Source organism: Oreochromis aureus, linkage group 8 (assembly GCF_013358895.1).
Source record: "Oreochromis aureus strain Israel breed Guangdong linkage group 8, ZZ_aureus, whole genome shotgun sequence".
NCBI lineage: Eukaryota > Metazoa > Chordata > Actinopteri > Cichliformes > Cichlidae > Oreochromis > Oreochromis aureus.
In genome coordinates, this window is record NC_052949.1 from 25818450 (window position 1) to 25838433 (window position 19984).

The window sequence follows — 19984 nt, forward strand, 5'->3', positions numbered from 1 at the left end:
ATAAAAAGTAATAAATATTTGAGGCATAAAAATGTTACTTCTGTTACATTTTGACTTGACATGTACCTGCTTCTCATTGAGCTGTTAAATGTTGCTGACTTATATTTGGTGTTGCTGGCTGGAAAAATCCCTGCCAGATTATCATTAATAAAACGCTAAAAATTGATGTTTAGTGAGTATAAAATGTGCTTTTTTGGCAAAGGTAAATAAAATGCAGCCCCAGTCCAGCTGAAAATTGCTTTATTCTTACAATCCTGACATAAATATGGCAAACATAATTCCACATTGTCCATATTGTTGTTGCTGTTTCCTCAAATGTGCATGTGTCTGATAATCAGTATATTCCATAGGTGTGCTCTTTCCCGTCTCTGTATCTGTCCAGGTAGCGTAGGGGCTGCCGGTGAGGGTATTTGACCTGTGGGGGGTGGTACACCGGAGGCCTGATGAACTCAAACACGGGTTCCCTCATGTCTGCAGGAGAAGATGCAGGAAAGCAGACCGTTAAACTCACATTACCAGCTGTCACAAAAATCCTGGCCCAATTTAGATGAACACGTTAGATGCAGGAAACAAGTTCCAGCATGTATTGTGGTGTCTTTTTGCCACACCGTGACTCACTTAGGGTGTTGTGAAAGGTATTTGTCACAGATTGATCCCACTGACATTGGAAGAAGGCCAGACCCACAGGAGTCATGTTGTCCTGGTACTTTCTGTAGAAATCCACCGTCTTAAACGTGCGCTGCACCAGTGAAAGGCTGTGTGGAGAGACGGTACATGCTCAGTGCGTTTTTAGGTATCACACAGATTAACATTTATGTGCCAACTCAATACATATTTTTATCCAGAAGGTATTTAGAGTATTTGTGCTAAGTCGAGCTAAAGTCAACATGTCAAGACAATTGATTTTATTTATTTATTAAGGTTTGTGGTATACTAGGAGCGTCAGCCACTTGTCTGAAGCATATTTAATATGGCAGTTTTTGTGGTCTCCAATAACACGTGGTAATTCTGGTCCTATAGTGATTGTGCGATGCTAGTATTTCACAGAGAGAGAGAGATCTGTATCTCTATATCTCTAGCTATCTATCCATCCATCCACAACTTTCTTCATGCTGGTTGCCCCACAGAAACACAAGATTTGGTTTTAAATTTCCCTCCTCTGCTATGTGTCTGAGATGACCATGTTATCGATATGGTATATCACACTTAATGACATTTTAGAGCCAAGAGTAGAAAAAACTCGAGGTAGCAGAGTGTTTATAGCAACCTGAAGCCTGAGAGTTTGGCTCACATGGGTTACTTGCACATAAAATGACCTCACAATTTGAATTGTGTTTAGTATATCCATCACTACAACAGCACATATATGCCAGGTTCGGGTGGTTCGGGAGGCAGTTGCTAATGCTACACTGAGATTAGTGTTATTCCTACCTACTGAGCACTACACGTTTCCTAGTCACAGGTATCTTGCTGTAACTTGCTGTTGGGATGGACTTTGTTATTGTTGTAATTCCATCCAAAAAGAATACATCATCCACCACTCTGTTTAGTGTACTACTCACCATGGCGAGGGCCTGATGTTTTCCTGGAAGTTGATGGGTCCATCCTGCTTGAAGAGCACGTAAATATAGCGATGGAAGCCTGTTCCTCTGGCAGGGAAGGGTGGCAGGTAGTGACACAGCTCCTCGCCAGCCTGGACTGCTGCGCCTGGTATGTTCCCCCTGCAGAGACATGGGTCATTCAAGGAATCCATGAATAACTCGAAACCAGATTTATTTAGCTTAGTGAATGGACTGTAATGGACTGTAAGATGATCTGACCAATCAAAACATCTTACACTTCAAGTTAAGAGCAGTGAACAAAGCTCTGTTTTATTCCATTTCCTTTTTAGGGTTTGCCTTGCTGGGGTGCAAACAAATGCCCTACTTATTAGTTTGTCACCAGCTCCACCTTATGAGCCCCAGTCTTAGCATCGCCTGTGTTTCACCTTTGGCACTGATTTTTTTTTTTTTTTTTAAATCTCTGAAAGTCTACTGGAGCGATGGAACACAATTCTTTCAAAAGACGCTCCATCATCTGGTGTTTAGTTTATGTTGGTGAAAAGCCGTTTCAAAATCTCTCACATGTATCACACTGAGTTGAGATCTGGTGACTAGGAGGACCAGAGCATATGAGCCTTTTCATTTTCATCCTCAAATCATTTAGTGGTCCTCAGTCCTGACAGAGGCCACTCAAGTAAACACAGAAAGGTTTAACTGCAGGATAAAACTGATTACACAGAACAAACACATACCAATTTGACTGGGTGCTCAAGCAGACCCATACATGTGGAAAATACTAGTGTAAGAGGATAAAACTCCCTGCTCCCACAGCAGAACACAGCCACCAGATTCTCTTGCCGAAGGGGTTGTGCAGCAGTTGTATCCTCAGTTGGCCACAAGATGTCTCTTTTTTCATAAAAACTGTACTTAATACACTGATCAGAATCCTTTAATAATCAATAAGGAAATTATGTACTCGGATTATAAACTAGTTTTGACATCAAAATCTTACTCCTGTGAGACAAAGCTCTGTAAATGCGGCACTCTGCACCGTGAAGCTCACACAGTCAAATGAAGGAACTATAAGCACATATGTTTTGTGAAACTGGATGCTCATATTTAGTGGAAAACCTTATATTTTGGAAATTAGATCAGTAAATTGATCTTCTTGACTTGGGAATTATCTGATTGCCCTTTTGAACCTCAGCATAACCACAGCATGGTCAACATATAGTTTTAAAGCTTATTTGACTGGTATGAGACTACTCACACAAGCCAGTGGACGTATTCTGCCTCGTTATCTTGAAGATGCTCATCTGAGGGGGGAAAAATACTATTTAATTTGGACAGTCTGCAAAAGTAAAGAATCCATCAGTTATCTGTTTGGATTCATTTTTAAAAGTATTAAAGACAGCCAGTCATTCTTAAGACTGTCCACTGATCATTTTGTGTGTACCTGGACAGGTAAGCAGGAGGGTCCACAGGGAGCCCTCCTCTGCATTGAAGCTGATCTGTGGTGCCGTTGCTGCCTGGAGGACCACAAAGAACAGACAAAGAATATGGTGCAAGAAGATTTATAAAAGGTGGGGGGGGGGGATAGAATCAAAATCTCTTAACGTACCTCAGTGGGTGTCAGTCGATTCCCATAGTGCACATGAGTGCCGTTATCCTGGCTGTAGCAGACCTTGAGTGTAACCTGTGGTAGAAAATAAGCCATGGGGAAGAGATCTCTGAAGACCCCATAGTGGTCCGCAAGTCTTTTAACATGAAATGGCCCGGTTGTCTTCTCCCAAGTTTCCTGTACTTGATCCAGAGGGATCTTAACTGGTGGACAACAAGGAACCTGTTACCACAGGGTACCAAAACAGAGCAACGGAAGAATTTGTTAGAAACTGATGTAAGCTTACACGTGCGTAGACGAGACGCCCTCTCGAGCTCGACGTTCTTCTTGTTCTCCTTCATCACCTGCCTCCTCTTCCTCACTTCTTTGGTCCTGCAGGGTTGATAGTAGGGCAGTCCAATGTCCACTCGCTCTGCGCCTTCAAACACAACAGAATTCTTTCATCCTATCTGGAGTTTTTACTGTTAAAAAATGAAATTTACGAGACATCATGTTGCCCCAATGTTCACTCCATCATCTCACCATGCTCAGGGTTAGCTTTTTCCACATAGCTCCTGTAAGTCTTCCACCATACGTCCTTGTTCCTCGCCTCCGCCGCTTGCCTGAAGTAACGATTGTAGCTGCGATACTTCTCTACCGATGCCAGGTTTTTAACATCAATCTCTTCATTTGGCATCGGGCCCAAAGGAGGAACCCGTTTGCAGAGGAATGCTGGAAACATCCCAAACAGTTAGACACATCGGTTTAGAAAATGCTACATCTTTGCGCTGTTCTATTTCACCAAATTTGTATTCATTCCTGCAGCAAAGTATGGTTCTGTGCCTTTTGATTCTCAAAGCTACTGTGCCAAATTTCACAAATCTGAGTGTGGAGGTGGAAGAATCCATTACATTTTGATACAGAGCTGAATGACTTTGCCTACATCTGTGAAGTACACCAATGACTTTTGCAGAGGACTGTGCATCCTGAGTGCCCTTCTACTTTGTAAGCAAGGCTACGTAAAAACTACGGGCCAAATGTGAGGAAATGTGGTGGCGAGAAAGAACAAGAGCACGCATTCAAATCCCCTTCTTTAAAATTGAAAACAACGTCTTTAGGGTCTTGGCAGAGGATCAGACAAATGTCATGAAAAGTGAAGATCAAGTTAATTAACTGGGTGAAGAGCAGTGTAGTGCCTGTGGGGGAGTCAGACTTTGGAGCAAGATCACCCCTCATTTCTCTTTGTGTTATTTATCAGCTTGTGGCTGGTTTTAAAGCATGACTAAAAACTGCAAAACAAATGGAAATGTGCAGAGGACATTCTGCACTCCGAGTCAACTGTCAGTGAGTGATGAGTTCACGGTCTCGTACTTTACCTGTTTATTCTAAGGCAGATATCTTTGCACCTTTATAACTGTGGTTGTGAGTATTTACTGATAAATATGATAATCACTGGATAATTACACAACATACACAAAATTAAGAAAAAAAAAAGTAGCAGCTAATTTCCAGAAAATAATGTAACTGATGTATGAGCCGTTTAGCATTAAACGTGTTGACACTCTTACAACACCTCAGGTGTTTCACACCAATTTTTCCTGAGAAATGTTTAGCTTGACCAAATTTATTCGTCATATTTGTTTATGAGGTTTCTACCATGTCTGTAATGTGACAGCGTGTATCAGGGCTCTGCTACAACTAATATAGCCTACCGAAATATTTTCTATATTTAAGACGTTCAGGAAGTATTTTAAAAATTGTCAAATATAGTTGGACTTAGTTAACCTTGCCATACCTGTCGTGACAAATGTCCTCGCATTATTGACCCCTAAATCTGTCCCGGTTCGTAAAGCAGCAGCACATACCGTGCGCAGCGCCATCTTGGAATGACTTTCCCCGCCCCTACTTTTTTCTTTTTTTTTTTTAATAGAATACGGTGGCCGAGAGGCAAAAACAGAAAAGAAGACACTTAAAACTGAATATATGCAGTCACATACATTATAACATAAAAATTTAATACATAAAAAACATTGTAAGGATTTTTGAGGCGAATGTTTCAGCAAAAATCTATTCTACATTAATTAAACCAAAATCATGTGCTTTATTGTGCAAACAATAAAGCAAATGAGAGACATAAATTAAGTAGTATTGTCCTGGAAAGTTCACAGTGGAACAGTGTTACAGTTTGTCTCATAGCATACAAAATACAAAATATATGGTTCTTTCTTTTTTTTTAAATTTCATTGGTTTGTTGAAAGCACGTGAAGGCGTTCCTTTTTGCGTCATACGTCATCCGGAACGCTTCATCTAGCGATATTCATACAGTGTTCTGCATGAGTGTATCTGTTTACGTGGTAAGAATTTTTTTTTTCTTTTGGTACAGTATCTTGCTGGTGAGCGTGTAATGGTGCTCCGTTTTAAGATAATATAATTTGACCATTGTAATATTTTGACGAGTATTCGTTTGTAACAGTCCCAGCTAACGTTGAATGACTTGAAAGCATGCTAACGCTGGCTAACATTAGCTTTTCCGTTCACTTGTGTGGTAGCTGACATTAGAATTTGGGACTGCTGCTTTCCTACTCGCCTGTTATTTTTCCCTATAAATGTTAAGGCAGTTCATAAAGAATATTTTCCTGCCCAAAAATAAAATACATTTTTAAATAAACGAAATGAAGTTGTTTGTCTTGAAAGATGTCATATTATGGCTAACCTCAGCCTTTTTTGTTTCCCTCTACAGAGATGTCTGCCATGTCTTCGGAGATGGAGTCTCAGAATGCAAACCTAAACTGTTCCATTTGCCTGGAGTTCTTCCGGTATCCTGTAACCATCCCCTGCGGTCACACCTTCTGTAAAAACTGCATCAGCAAGCACTGGGACATTAAGAGCCAGTCTGACATTGGCCCTCAGTGCCCCATCTGCAATGAGGAGTTCAAAACTAGACCTGTCTTGAGGCGTAATGTGTCCTTGTCGGTCCTGGCAGAGACTGCAAACAGCGCAGGCCCCTCATGTAAGGATCCTCTGGTGAGAGGAGGTGAAGGGGCCAGAGCCATGCTGCTGTGCGAGCGCCATAAAAAGCCTTTGGTTTATTACTGCAGGCAGGACAAAAAGTCTGTGTGCAACGAATGTGAAAAGTCAGAGTGCGTGAACCATGAAAGGGTCATATTGGAGGAAGAAAGGGAAACTCAAGAGGTATACAAACACAAAGCCTCTGCAGATTTTTAACTGGGAGTGGATTATAGATGATGATTATCACATATTTGTATGACTGTGAAAGAGTAAAGGATTTTTTTCTTGATTTGATATGTTTTCATTACAGCTGCTGCTGGAAAGGAAGAATACAGATGTGGGGAAACTGCTTGAAGAGATGCAGAAAAGTATAAATGACTTGGCTGAGAATATCAGTCAAGCTAAGGTAAACTCTCACTTTAAGCCTTTGTAAATGCTTCAGAAAAGGAGGCTTTTAAGTATAAAAGAAATCAATCAGAAATCTAAAGCGTTTGCCCAAATGAACCCAAGCAACTATTTTACCGAGCATATTTTAAATTAACAGGTAACTCTTGAGCAGACGTCAGCCTGGGTGAACGCCAAGTTTTCTAACCTGATGAAAATCCTGTCTGAGAAGCAGGAGGCAACAGCGCTTTTTATTGAGGTCCAAAAGCAGGCAGCCCTCACGGAGGCGGAGACACGACTAACCGAACTCAGTGAGCGCTTCCGCCTGCTCAGAGAGCGCCAAGACCAAATTGCGGCACTACATAACCTCCCTGATACTGACCTCATCAGGGTTTGTATTCCTGCCTTTACACATTTGGGAAGGGGAGGATTTGTTGCTTTATGTTGGTTCATTTTATAGTCCCAGTAGTTCATGAAGGTAAGTATGTGCAGGTTGCTGTTTCATGTAACATGCACAAGTGGATGCGAAGAGCTTTCAGCAAGCTTCCTGCTGCTGGATGGCTGCACAAGCATTTTTTTAAAATATCGAAATGTGGGCTTAATTAAACAACACGAGACTGGTATCTGCTCAGTCACAGAAAACCTCAGTGTTTCGCTTCTTTCCTCTACAAAGTTTATCAGAGTTGTGGCCCAGGCCTTGCCACGCTTTTCCTATGAGCCACGTAAAAAGCAGATTGAGTGTCACAAGTAGCGCAGAGAGAATAAAGCAACTGAAATGAAAGATGTCTATTGCAATAATAGATTTATTCAAATGAGTATCCATGCAGATGATCGCTGAGCCATAGACTATAAATAAAAGCTGGAATTGCCTCCCAGAGTACAGCGAGTGCGAAAGTTTCTTGTAGCCCTCATTCTTTCTAAAGGCCAGCAGGTGGCGGCTTCACTGGCTGCAAAGAGACATCTGGGAAAATTAATGTTTACTTTATTTGTTATCTCATTAAGACCTTTTCACATATGTTTATTTTGTCAGATTTTAGTTCCAGGCCAGTGAGTGCACCATGATGTTTATTTGTACGTTTTTGCTCTCGATCTGTCTGGTTTAAAGGCACAGAGAAAATATTCAACTCTCAGCTTCACAGCAATGCTTTCCTGACCTGTGGGTAACATCACAATGGCGTCTTTTACATATCGACAGTGTGTGGGCCAGACAAGTAGAGGCATTATTTGAGGCAGCTAGGGCAAGACTTGCACCGTTTAACAGAAACGATGCCTGAAATCTAATAACCACAAATTCTAGGAGTACACTGTAGAGGATCCAGACATACGTCATAATGCAGTGAATGGCAGGTGATTTTGAATTGTCATTTGAATTGAGTTTTTATTTCATTTAACAATTGCATACACATCTTAATCTCACTGTTTCAGTTGTGCCTTTAAGGTCAAACCAAAGTAATTAATCAGATATTGAAACTTTTGCCTATTCATTAAAGTGCTGCCTGAAATCCACGTCTTCACAGGAATCATCGCACATAGAAGTCCCCCGCTTCAAGGACATTTCCACAGATGTGACTTCGACCCTGCAGGATCGATTAAATGGCGTCACTGACATCCTCTCCCGAGTGTCTAAGCTGGTGTCTGAAGACTTGGAGAAAGCTGTGACCACCGCTGTGGGTCATGACAGAGAAGGTAAGGAAAGATGAAGCATGTTAGCTTGATCCGCCTTCAGACGGTCCTCATGTGTTCTCATGCATTGTCTTTGGTTTCCAGGTTCTCCTCAGGACAAGAGGCCAGTACTCGCTGTGGTTCCCAGCCCTGCTGCTCCGTGCCACCCTGTTGGGAAGGAGGGCCTCAGTGCTTGTGAGTTCTAAGAGACATTTTATAACTAAGGACGTAGGGCTGTTCGATATAACGATATATATCGGATGACGATATAAAAACGTCTATCGTTTCATTTTACGCTATCGTTTGTTTCGTGGTGTCGCAAAATAAACTGTTTACGGCAATATTTTTTCATTATTTTGATGGTCACTGTAGTGCAGGGGTGGGCACCGAGGGCCGGTGTCCCTGCAGGTTTTACATGTGTCCTTGAACCAACACAGCTGATTTAAATGGCTAAATTATCTCCTCAACATGTCCTGATGTTCTCCAGAGGCCTGGTAACGAACTAATCATGTGATTCAGGTGTGTTGACCCAAGGTGAGATCTAAAACCTGCAGGGACACCGGCCCTCGGGGCCTGGAATTGCCCACCCCTGCTGTAGTGGCTATATTAATTTCCTAAAGTTCTCTCTTTCTCTTATATTTAATACAACCACACTATAGACGGACAAGCGCTTGTTTTTATGCCTTGTCGTTAGCAACAACGACGGTAAAACCATCTCGTGTCCGCTTGTTTATTTTCCACATAAACCTTTCACAATAAAGCTCAAGATCCTGTTGAGACTTTTCAAAATAAACTGAATCACATGAAAGATGCAGAGTATTTACGGATGAGAAGCAAAAAAGAGCCGCCAGGTGCTAAAAAATAAACCTTAGCCTCAAACGTTAGAACAGGCTTTTCCCCGCAGCACGCTGTGTAATAAATACTCACAAAGAAAACGGTGGCCTTACAACCTATGTCTAACAATGTATGTTTCATGCATCAGTTAAAACACTCAGCGCCCAGCTGGAAACACTTCACGCAAGTCGAGCTGCCCGACATTCACAGAATTTACAGGAAATGTTACATTTTTGTGATTTATATCGTTATCGACGATAGATGTCTTAATATCGGGATATGAGATTTTGGTCATATCGCACAGCCCTATAAGGACCTCTAAGACTTTTCTGGATCACCATTCCAGCTTTAATCTGCCGGATTCATTTTCTTCCTTCTTACAGACCGATGCTCTCTGACCTTTGACCCACGGACAGCCAATGGGCATCTAGTTCTTTCCCAGGAGAATCGCAGGGCTGAGCACTTGACATCAGGGCCACGCGCTGTCCCCGCACATGAAGCCCGCTTTGATCACACCTGGCAGGTGCTCTGCTTTCAGGGATTCAAACACGGACAGCACTACTGGGAACTGGAGGTGTCCAAGCCTTGGGCCTACCTCGGGGTAAGGATATCATAATGCTGTGTACACTGTGGCTTTGTGACACATCGCTTTGTAGCAGGTCGCTAATGGGGACATTCTGGGTCTTGCCTAGTAAATCGTTACATGGACCTGCTCAATAGTAGATCTACTCTGATGTGTCTAATCAGTCGAGAATGTTTCAACAGATTTTCCTAAAGTGTTATACAGGGATTCATTGTTCCCACAGAGATGGCCACAGCATGCTAATGTTTCCTTTGTTCTGCGCATCCTCCTCCCCAGGTAACCTACGAGAGCATCCCCAGGAAGGAGAAGGGCAAGAGATGCATGGTGGGAATGAATGAACTGTCCTGGAGCCTGCAACTGGACGAGCACCAGCTTAGCGCCTGGCACAATGGCCGTCGGGAGACCATCCCCGGCAACTCCCATCACAGCCGCATCGGCATGCTGCTGGACTACGAGGCGGGTACGCTTACCTACTACGGAGACGGGCAGACCAGGCTGCACGCCTTCCACTGTGCCTTCACCCAGGAGCTGTTTCCTGCCTGCTGGATAGGAGAGGGGGTCAGCATCACCCTCTGCTCTTCATGAGCAGACTTGTAAAAGAACAAGTGGAATTCTAGGAATACTATGAATCATGGCCACAATCTGACTTGACATAAAGGACCCCCTCCTCCCGCCTCCAAACAATCTAGGAGCTTCTTTTAAATTCACTTTTCTCTTCTGGGACAACTGCCTTCCTACATTGTTTTTAGTAGAAGAACTGACTGACTGGGATTTTCTTTCCTCTAACATGTTTGCCATTTGGTTTTGCATTGTCACTTACCACGATGTTGCTAAGGAAACAGTTTATATGCATACATAATGTGCTTTTAAAAGGATTTACAGTTTTAGTTCACACTAATTCATTTTTTAACATGTGATAAATAATGTTCGTGTGTCCTATTTCAGGTAGGAAAAAAAACAGTTACATTTCAGTGGGTCACACTTTTGAACTTTCATTACCTAAAATCATTTTTAGTTTTCCATTTTAAGATGGTGAGCACCCACAAAAGGTGTTCAAGCTTAGAGGAAAATTACTTCTCATGAGACACTGAACTCTGCATACATGCTGGATTATGTCTTTAATTAGGGCACACCCATGTTGAAACAAATGTTCTTTTTTTCCAAAATAGCATTACAATATATGCTGTGTGATTAGTAAAAAGATACTTACTGAGGTGGAGGTGAATGCATCAGTAATACTGTGTTGTGTTTCTGTGCCAGCACAGGACGACAACTGAACGCACTCGGTCTTACACACATGTCAGATTTGAGTGTTCATGACTCTGCCCTAAAGAAATGCACTTAAGGCTACATGAGAAGGTGGATGAAACTCCAGCATTTGAAGTTTCTTATAGGTTGGCGAGGACCTGTTACGCTCATTCTATTTGAAAAACATGAATTAACTCTAAGGGAAATTTATGATTCTTTTTACCAAATGTGAAGATCGATATTGTCAAAGTTCAATTAAAGCATTATATTAGTAGATTCACCTATTGTATCAATTTGAATATCTCGAGTGACTTCACTCATGAGTTATCGCTTTCATAAAGTTTTCAGGAAACTGGACTTTGACCTTGAGGTCGGGGTTACCGAGACAGAAACCAACAGAAAAGTGTAATGGGTCCACTTTTGTAGCTTTATGTTCATCATACAGAGTGAATTGTATCACATGGAAACTGATGAATATCTGCCTGTGCCACAGCATATGTCCACATACAAATGAAAACAGCAAATGTAAAGGGGATGCTTGGAAAAAAAATTCAAGGCTCAGATGTTTAGGGTAAATATTGTACTCATACATGTCCAAACTTTTCATTGTGTTTTCTGATCACTTTCACATGTATGCTGAGCTCATTCTACAGAAGTATGTGAGCTACTGTAGGTGAAACAAAAATGTCGCAGGCTGTAGCGTTACTACTGAGAACACAACTGAAAATCGAAGGCCGCGTTATCACATTGCGATCTGATCATGACTGCACAAACAAATGGTGCTGACTGCTGACAGTGCTGAGCTGGAATCTGATGTATTGTACTGGTGTGTGCATTTTTTGGGGGCAGATAATTTTTAGATTATGAGGGTTTACAAATCTTAGCTGAGAACTTTTAGCACATTTAAAGTGGGTTACTGCTGTGGATTTGCACAAGTTTTCTGAAGATAAGGAACAGCTGAGGAAAAGCACATTTGGCTGTTTTGGCCTAATGATTGGGGGAAAACTTTGTCACTCTTCCTGCTGACTGTTGCATATGTTTGTTAGAACTGCTAATGCACTATAATGTGGACTATTAAAACTTGTGATAGCAATACTCTGCTGAAATAAAGACAGACACTTCTGAATTCTTTATTAAAATCCAGTCCAATGCATACATGCATCAGTTGAGCTCATGCCTTGTTTTCTTACTCGAGTTGGTAATTATTCAATAAATTAGTTTCAATTAAATACAGAGCTTTATTTTTATTTTACACACAGCCATGACGGAGCATACAGGAACCCGATGCATAGCATTCTAAAAGTGCAAAGAATCAGCCGCAGATGTGCCACAGATACAGTATATAGATTAGAGACCGCAGAGGAAGGAAGAATAGAAGATGAGATACTCAGATTGGACCTCAAACTGAAGAGTAATGATCACGACCACAGAAAGCAGAAACAAGAGTTCAGTGATGGTTCTGTTTGTGTATGTAATGTTAAAAATGTAGTGAAGATGAAAGCAGGCTGATGGTGAGTCTGACCGTGCGTCTTCTCTAACGTCTGGAAGCGTAATAAAATAGGAAGTGACATCATTGGGTGACTGCTCTGCTCTTGCAACATTATAAAGATAATCCCTCCTGGCAGTCGGTCCCTCCAAAAGCCCAGCCGTCCTCTCCCCCGCTCTGATCCAGGATCAGGGATTGGCTGCTGTGGCTCAACGCCGCTCTAATCTTTGTGGTCCGCTCGTCGGCCAAAACACGTCAAAGCAGGTAGCACCACCCTGCGACCCGCTCGTTAAAAAAGCTAGTTTTTCTTTAGGTTAGTGTTCTTGATAAAATAATGTTATTTTTTTTTAAGTCTACATATTAAAAGCCTGTACACACAAATAATAGAAAAATAAAAGACTGCGTTCATTTCGCCTCTGGACAGGTTAGCAAAGTATTTACTATCATTTGTCTGAGTCTAGTTTTATAGACAGTCACAGGACATCATAAGCACAGCTGAAGTTAAGGTTGCTGCACGATTCTGGGGAGGCTTCCAAGGCAAGAAATACTAAAATAGCTCATCAGGTTACAAGGTTTTAATCAAAAAAGCCCTCAAAACCACTCCAAACACTTTGGCCTGAACAATCTGTTCTTCCTCAGAGATTGCTACCAACACTTCTTCTTTGCTACTTTACATCACGTAAAGGTGCATTTGAAGAGAATGAAGCTGATTACAATATATGAGTCGTTACAAGGAATGCAGGCTGAGGCGGGAAAGCAATAGGATGACTTTAAGGTTAGATCAAAATGGAGATGAGCTGGAAGGAGATTAAGATGAAAAAATGGATAAACTTGGGGGGAAAAAAGAACATACTGGCCCTCCTACTGTCCGGTTAATGTAAGAGAAATAATGAGATCCAGCAGGATGGAGGACAGAGGACAAGGAGGAATGAGGGAGACATTAAGCAGGTCTACTGGTTCTTCTTGTCTTCTGGAGGAGAGTAGGGAGGAGGCTTGTCCTGGAAAGATAAGATAAGATGAGATAAGATAAGATAAGACAACCTTTATTAGTCCCACGCATGGGAAATTTGTTTTGTTACAGCAGTGGACAGTGCAAAGTTGCATAAAAAAATTAGAGAAAAACACTGGTATAAGATATCAATAAGATACTGTACACAATAGAATAAAATAAAATAAAATACTATATGCAATCGAATAAAATAGAATACAAATGCTATATACAATTGAGTATAATAAAACAATGCCAGATGACGATGTTTTGAGCATGTGAAAGTTGGTGCCATGTAAGCAGGAGAGTAGGAACACACAGTGGTCTTGGATTACTGACATACACAGACTGAAGCTGTGGTAAACAACTGGCTTTTAACCCCATAAAATGTGGTTTTATCAGTGACTTTCACTTGCTGTAACACCTTAACCATGTCATCCACCGATGCTGTTACTGCATAGCTGCTAGCATCAGTGACTGTGTCACAGCAAAGTAGAGAGAAAATAAATAAACACTGGCTGACCTTCTGCAGACTGATGCAGGTAGGGATGTTTCTGATGTTAATGGCTGATGGCCAATGCCTGTGCTGATTATTTTGCTGTTATTATGGATTTGTTGTCATTCATTGCTCTGTTTTTGTGTCAGGGGACAACACGAAATGTTACCTATGCAAAATATCTGACCTGATTTCTTTCACACTGAAAGAAAATTGATGTGATAACATATTGGTTATTCATCATTAAATGCCATTTTAACTGCCAATAGGCTGATATCTGTCAACTACATCGCTACATTTCAGTGTTTTATATTAACCGTAGCACTGAAACAAATTACACATTTCTCCAAAGTGGTGAAGACGGCTGCACGAAGGGCATCTCCTGTCTGAAGCTGTTGTCCAGACAGTAGATGCCCTTCTTGTTGCATGTTGAAGCTCTACTTGGAACCTTGTTAAGATCCAATCATGCAAAATATGATTTTTCAAGCGTCTTAAACTTTGATCAGGACTGTAGCATCACACAGTTGCTGGAGATTTGCTGTCTGCACATTAATGATATGAATCTCACATTCCACCACATCCCAAAACAAGACATTTTCACCCACAGAACTGCTCACTGGACTTTTTCTCTTTTTTGCTTCTTTCTCTGTAAACCTTAGAAATGGTTGTAAAGGAAATCACAAATTTCCAACACCCCCCCAAAAAAAATGCTAGTGTGGCTCTATGAAAAAAAAAAAAAAGAACAGTGATACAAGTGAGATGCAGACAATACTCTCACCATGATTTTTTTTCTACACTGGTAAATTAATCTGACTCGATGCCCCAGCTTAAATTTACCAATACGTTTAAATATCATGCAAATACACTGTGCTAAAATACTCTCCTCTGTATGCAAAAAGGCCCTCACTTTTCAAATTACACACCAAATGAGTTTATTTTGGATCTGCAGTCACTGTTAGTATAGCAATACTAGCAATGACTACAAACAAACAGATGACAAATGGAAAGGAAACACAGCTCAATTCAATGAGAAATGGAAATTCAAACAGACTGTCTCACAGCCACTGTAAGAAAATCATTGACAAGATTTACACTCTCATTTAAAAAAAACTTGTATAGCAGAAACATGAAGGGCAGCTCACCTGCGGCAGGTACACATGTGTAGGGGGCAGCGTGGCACAGCTGGCACTCGCTGCTGCTTCAGCGGCTTTGGCCTCCGCTGGGAAAGCGAGTGAGACAAAGGAGGGGGTCATTAATTAAACATGGGTCTTACTAATAACCCCTGGGACATATGAGATGAGAGGTGCTAAACGAGCTGCAGGTACGATGGTCGGTGCATTTGAGAGAGAAAAGAACGGCAGTTTAAAATCTCCCTGACTTGCAGATAGCATTTTTCCAGCGGGAAGTGTTTTAAATATTTTGGAGATCTGACATTAGCTTATCTTTAACCTTAAATTCCTTAGTACAAAGTCTCTGTGAGGCTGAATTAAGCTCATGTGATATCAGTGCAGTGCATTCATTGTTAGAAAGCAGGCAACATGTTGCAGTTCCTACTGCTTTATGTATCCAGCTCCAAACAACACAAAGTACTTCCAATAATGTACTGTATGCATCGCTTCAAATATCTTGAGGGAAAAAAAACTATCCACACTTTCAAAACAAATTACTTTTCTTAGTTTTCAATTTAAAGTTTACCTGTAATAATTCAATAAAGGAGGATATTTTTAAAAACAATCTATATACCACTAAAAAAAATATCCTAAAGACAAAAATGTTTTCCACAGCAGATATTTGACTTGGTGTGGCAGGAAAAGCAAAAATGTAACAAAAGACATTTCATTAACATTATACTGGGTCTGTATAATGTTTGCACATTTATGAAATGACAAAGGTATTCTATTCTTTTCTAACAAGACCTGTGTAAGCAGATCTGTTCCAGCATGATATAGAAATGGTAAAGTATAAAATAGACTGACGAACACGTGCAGAAATTCAGCCTCCCTTTTTTCTGTTAGCATGGTGTTTTTATTTAGGCTGTAGCTGAAGTCAGAGCTTCTCTACCGGAGATTTTCACCTGCTGCTGAGGAGGGGAGGTCTGGATCATGTGGTGGCTGCTGACCCAGAGGAGCAGAATAAGGAGGTGGAGGTATGTATGCTGCAGAGGCATCAAACGCTGGAGGAGTGGCGTAGAATCCATCTGGAGTCCGAGAACAGAGAGTTGCAGTTTAGTTTTCACTTTCACGAGATGTGGATCTAAGCTGAGGACAATTCTGAAAACTACCTGGAGGAGGAGGGTTAGGGTAGGAGTAGCCGGGCGGAGGTCCTGCTGGGTACATTCCATTAGCAGGGGGAGGTGGGTAAGCGTAGGCCCCATTAGCCATGTAGGGGCATCCACCAAAGCCAGCAGTTACAGGCTGACCTCTGGATGCTGAAAATGTGAGGCAGTAAATCGATTAATAAGTCCATAAAATATCAGGAACTGTACTATTTCATGTGTTCTGCTTTGTTAACATACCCTGAGCTGCAACCTGCAACATGTACTGGCCAAACTCTATGGCTCCTCCAGCAGCAAAGATGAGCTTGAAAGTAGCACTGCCCTCCCAGCCACCTCCAAGAGATATTCAAGAGAGGGCTTAGAGACACAAGATGCTGCATGATCTATTACAGCATAACGGGGAAAAGGTACACCTACCTCCAGGCTCTGCATTGACTGTGCCCTTGATGTAATTGGCTCCCAGGACAGGCTGTTTGATCTCACAGCCCTTCATCAGGTAGAAAGGCATCATAAAAGACTGCAGTGCATCCCGCCCTTTAGCCAGGAAGATCACCTGGGATTAAAAGAAGAAACAGCATCATCTCAGCTTCTCCCAAACTAATCTTACAGCTTAGTAATTAGAATGATAGAGTTCTGCTCTGCTAGGACTTGATGCGAATTGTGGCATCATTATGGCAGCACAAGGCTTCGTCTAAACAAAGAGGAGGACTTGGTGGTGTTGTCACTCACCCTGTATGGAGTCAGGTAGATGCTGCCCTTCTTGCTCTTTCTGAAGGCTTCGGGCAGCCTTTCCGTGTCACAAAAAACAAGCTCCACATTGTCATGGTTCATCAGCACACTAGATCCAAAAACAGAAAGGAGACACTAGAACCAGCTGATTGTAGGAACCAGAATTTTGTGAACTTTTCAACATTTTTTGTGTGCATCAAAAAAAAATCAGCAATGTTTGTATGAGCATGTGACCTACTTTCATCTTAAAAGCTTAAAATGAGATCACTGGGTTATTGTGCAACTGTCCATTGCCTTTAGTACAAAGTAGTATAGGCAGAGGATTAACATGCCATCTAGTGACAGAGCTTACTACAGGTTCCGGGTTAGCTCTAATGGGTTTATCATTACACTGCAGCATGTTCTAGAAAAATCTGGCCATTATTTTGACTCGTGCTAATAAACAAAACAAATATTTTAGCACAGAGGCCAGGCCAGAGTGCAGACTGAAGGCTATGCAGCTATTGCACTGCAATATATGCTCAGCTATTCCTGCAATGAGGAGAAATAACGTTTTATCCTCGATAAATTAGACTTATTATAACATTTAAAAACCACTAAACATTTATGTAATCCTAGTCTGCGGTGATGATATAACAGGCTGAAGGGCCATATTTCGGCTAAGAGTCCGAGACCGGGTTCTGTAAGATGCGACGCGAATATTAGATTAGAAAATATGACGTTGAAACAATTAATATAGCCATGCTAGTCGTGAAGCACTCAGAGGTTTATTTTGTATCGCCTTGCATTGATTAGGAGCAGCTCTTCAATTCGGACTATATGATATAAAAGGCTCTTTGTAAAAAAAAAAAAAAAAAAAAAAAAAGATACTGTAGTCAAAAATGAAAGCAAAACGATTATTTCACGGTGTTCGGCAAAGGCTTTTATACATATGTTTGTTTAAAAAAAATAAGCTACCAAATGCTAAAAGTTAGAATTTCAGTGCAGCGTTTACTGTGTGGCAGGTGTGTCTGTGTGTATTAACCGAATAATAATGTTGTATTTGCAGTGCAGCTGATATGTAAACTATCTCCATGAAACGTCAGAGCCACATTATTTTTGAATGAGTCTGGTGTGACGCTCGTCCCAAAGAGCGGGTATAACTTATCCGTGGCTGGTTAACTGTAACGCCTAGCTAACAGCTGCTAACTAACGTTACCTTTCACTGTTGTTGATGATGACACCACCGGACTCCGAGTGATTCTGGTTCAGAGTCATGTCGACGGCCCTCCAGATTGTATGCAAAAGATGAGATACTGTTTTATTCAGTCAGGAAAACGTATCCAAAGGCCTCTCTGGATCCTCGGTGTCTTCCCTCCGCGCGGATAACGGTTGTTGTGATACAGAGCCTGCTGAGGTTACCGCACCTGCCCTTCCGCCATACGTGTGAAACGCCCACGGCGTGACGTCACGCCCCTTTAAAAAGTCGGCTTTTCAAAACATTGTTCGATATTAAATATTTCTTTAATAAATTTACTATCAAATGTCTATGACTGAATGACGTTTGAATGAGCGACACAAGCTGATATAACAGGAGAAATTTCTACAAGGTTCTACCAATTGCAATATAGCTTCTAATAATAGTAATAATGCCAGAAAATCATCATATACGTAAGACTTTTAATGTGTCTACGCCTCTATAGTTAGTAGTACAGTTAGATGTAAAAAAAATAATAATAATAATGATAATTCATTAATTCATTTATTAAAAAAGAAAGAAAGATTTCTTTACATGATGAGTCTGGCTGATGTACCTATTATCCTAAATAGAAATGTATTCTTACTTAATTACTATTAGTACCTTCAGGGCAGGGCCAGCCTTACCTGTTTAAGGGACAGATAATTTATTTCAAGTGAGTCAATGGCATTGACAAACAGAAGTAAGTCCAAAATTCTATTTGTAGTACAAATATGGCAAGATGATTTATATACCAAGTATTGAAATGCCTCTTACATTATGTAACAGAATGAGTCAGGAAAAGGTGAGTGGTCAGGTTAGTCAGAAGCACCCACATCCTTGTAAAAGATGCAACAAGTGGCAAATCCATGGTGTGTGTTGGCTAACAATAGTTGACATCTATGTCTGACCCTCTCTTTGTATCGTTCTCTAAATTCCATGCACAAACCTATTATATGAGCCAGGAAAACAAAGAACAAATAATAGATTACGCAAAGCTGTTAAATAGAACAGATGGGTTAAATGTCACTTTTCACTCCAATGTGCTAATACACTGGAGGTGATGTAACTACCCTTACTGTCAAAGCTTACTGCTATCATATGAAGCTCTAGGATGCGATCATGGAACATCTCATACCTGGATCTAAGCTCATATAACTTCAGTGCTACCATACAGGTAAAATCTCAATGCCTACACATGAAGCTGTGTGGAAACACCTGGCTGATGCTTGAAATTTAATCTAAAATTATTGATTAAGAATTCTTTATAATTATAAGAACTCAACCACCTCAACATTAACATAACTAATTTTTTACTTCAAGTAACTTTCAATTAAAATTTCCAAATATTCATTAGCTGTGTTTTTTGCTGCACACATGCTAATAAATTTATATATTGTTTGCATATTATTAGTCTAATAAAATCAAAATGCCTTATTAATTTTATTTGATTGAACATTTTATAAACCAAAGATTTTGAGATTTCATTGAAAAAAGTCATCAGATGCACTGTAAAACTTGATATACTGTCACCTTAACCAGTGTGTAGAATGCAAAATGTAGCTAATTAGCTATAAGCTAAACTAGCCTTTTTAATCTAGCTAATTTAAAAACGATGTAGCCAGCTGAAAATAGAGTATATGTAATACAGTGAAAGCAATTACTGAAACAGTTTAAGAAAGGGTACCTTAAAGTAAAGACTGAGATATGGTTTTGTATAGAATGTGATGTCTTTGTGATTGATAGTGTTAGAAATAAGGTTTCTTTTTAACATTAGTTGCAATTGTATGCTCATAATAGAGTTGATACACTCTTCATTAGAAGTATACAAGCTTTACTAACCCCAAGGTGTGAAGGGTTAACTAAGAGGCATGGAAAGAGTTGAGTGTTGAAAATAAATTGCTTCACCTTTACACAGCACAGTTTCAGACAG

At 40.7% G+C, this 19984-nt stretch overlaps 3 protein-coding genes across 3 annotated transcripts; 1 reads left to right on the forward strand and 2 right to left on the reverse strand.

Moving 5' to 3' along the window:
- Positions 1 to 223: 223 nt before the first annotated feature.
- Positions 224 to 5055, reverse strand: mrpl38 (mitochondrial ribosomal protein L38). Its single transcript, XM_031753361.2, has 9 exons — positions 4937 to 5055; positions 3685 to 3873; positions 3449 to 3580; positions 3163 to 3365; positions 2998 to 3070; positions 2812 to 2857; positions 1563 to 1721; positions 619 to 755; positions 224 to 471 (listed from the first exon to the last, which is right to left on the reverse strand). The coding sequence occupies exons 1-9, from the start codon at positions 5019 to 5021 to the stop codon at positions 335 to 337; spliced, it is 1161 nt and encodes a 386-aa protein (XP_031609221.1). The 5' UTR covers positions 5022 to 5055; the 3' UTR covers positions 224 to 334.
- A 353-nt stretch (positions 5056 to 5408) lies between these two features.
- Positions 5409 to 12090, forward strand: trim65 (tripartite motif containing 65). The gene is made up of 8 exons (XM_031753320.2): positions 5409 to 5495; positions 5882 to 6333; positions 6461 to 6556; positions 6695 to 6925; positions 8052 to 8220; positions 8302 to 8391; positions 9414 to 9631; positions 9890 to 12090. The coding sequence occupies exons 2-8, from the start codon at positions 5884 to 5886 to the stop codon at positions 10196 to 10198; spliced, it is 1563 nt and encodes a 520-aa protein (XP_031609180.1). The 5' UTR covers positions 5409 to 5495; positions 5882 to 5883; the 3' UTR covers positions 10199 to 12090.
- An 817-nt stretch (positions 12091 to 12907) lies between these two features.
- On the reverse strand, positions 12908 to 18269 carry wbp2 (WW domain binding protein 2). The gene is made up of 8 exons (XM_031753324.2): positions 18034 to 18269; positions 16836 to 16944; positions 16524 to 16659; positions 16347 to 16439; positions 16113 to 16259; positions 15906 to 16028; positions 14974 to 15050; positions 12908 to 13345 (listed from the first exon to the last, which is right to left on the reverse strand). Exons 1-8 carry the CDS (start codon positions 18090 to 18092, stop codon positions 13298 to 13300), a joined length of 792 nt encoding a protein of 263 aa, XP_031609184.1. The 5' UTR covers positions 18093 to 18269; the 3' UTR covers positions 12908 to 13297.
- Positions 18270 to 19984: the final 1715 nt, after the last annotated feature.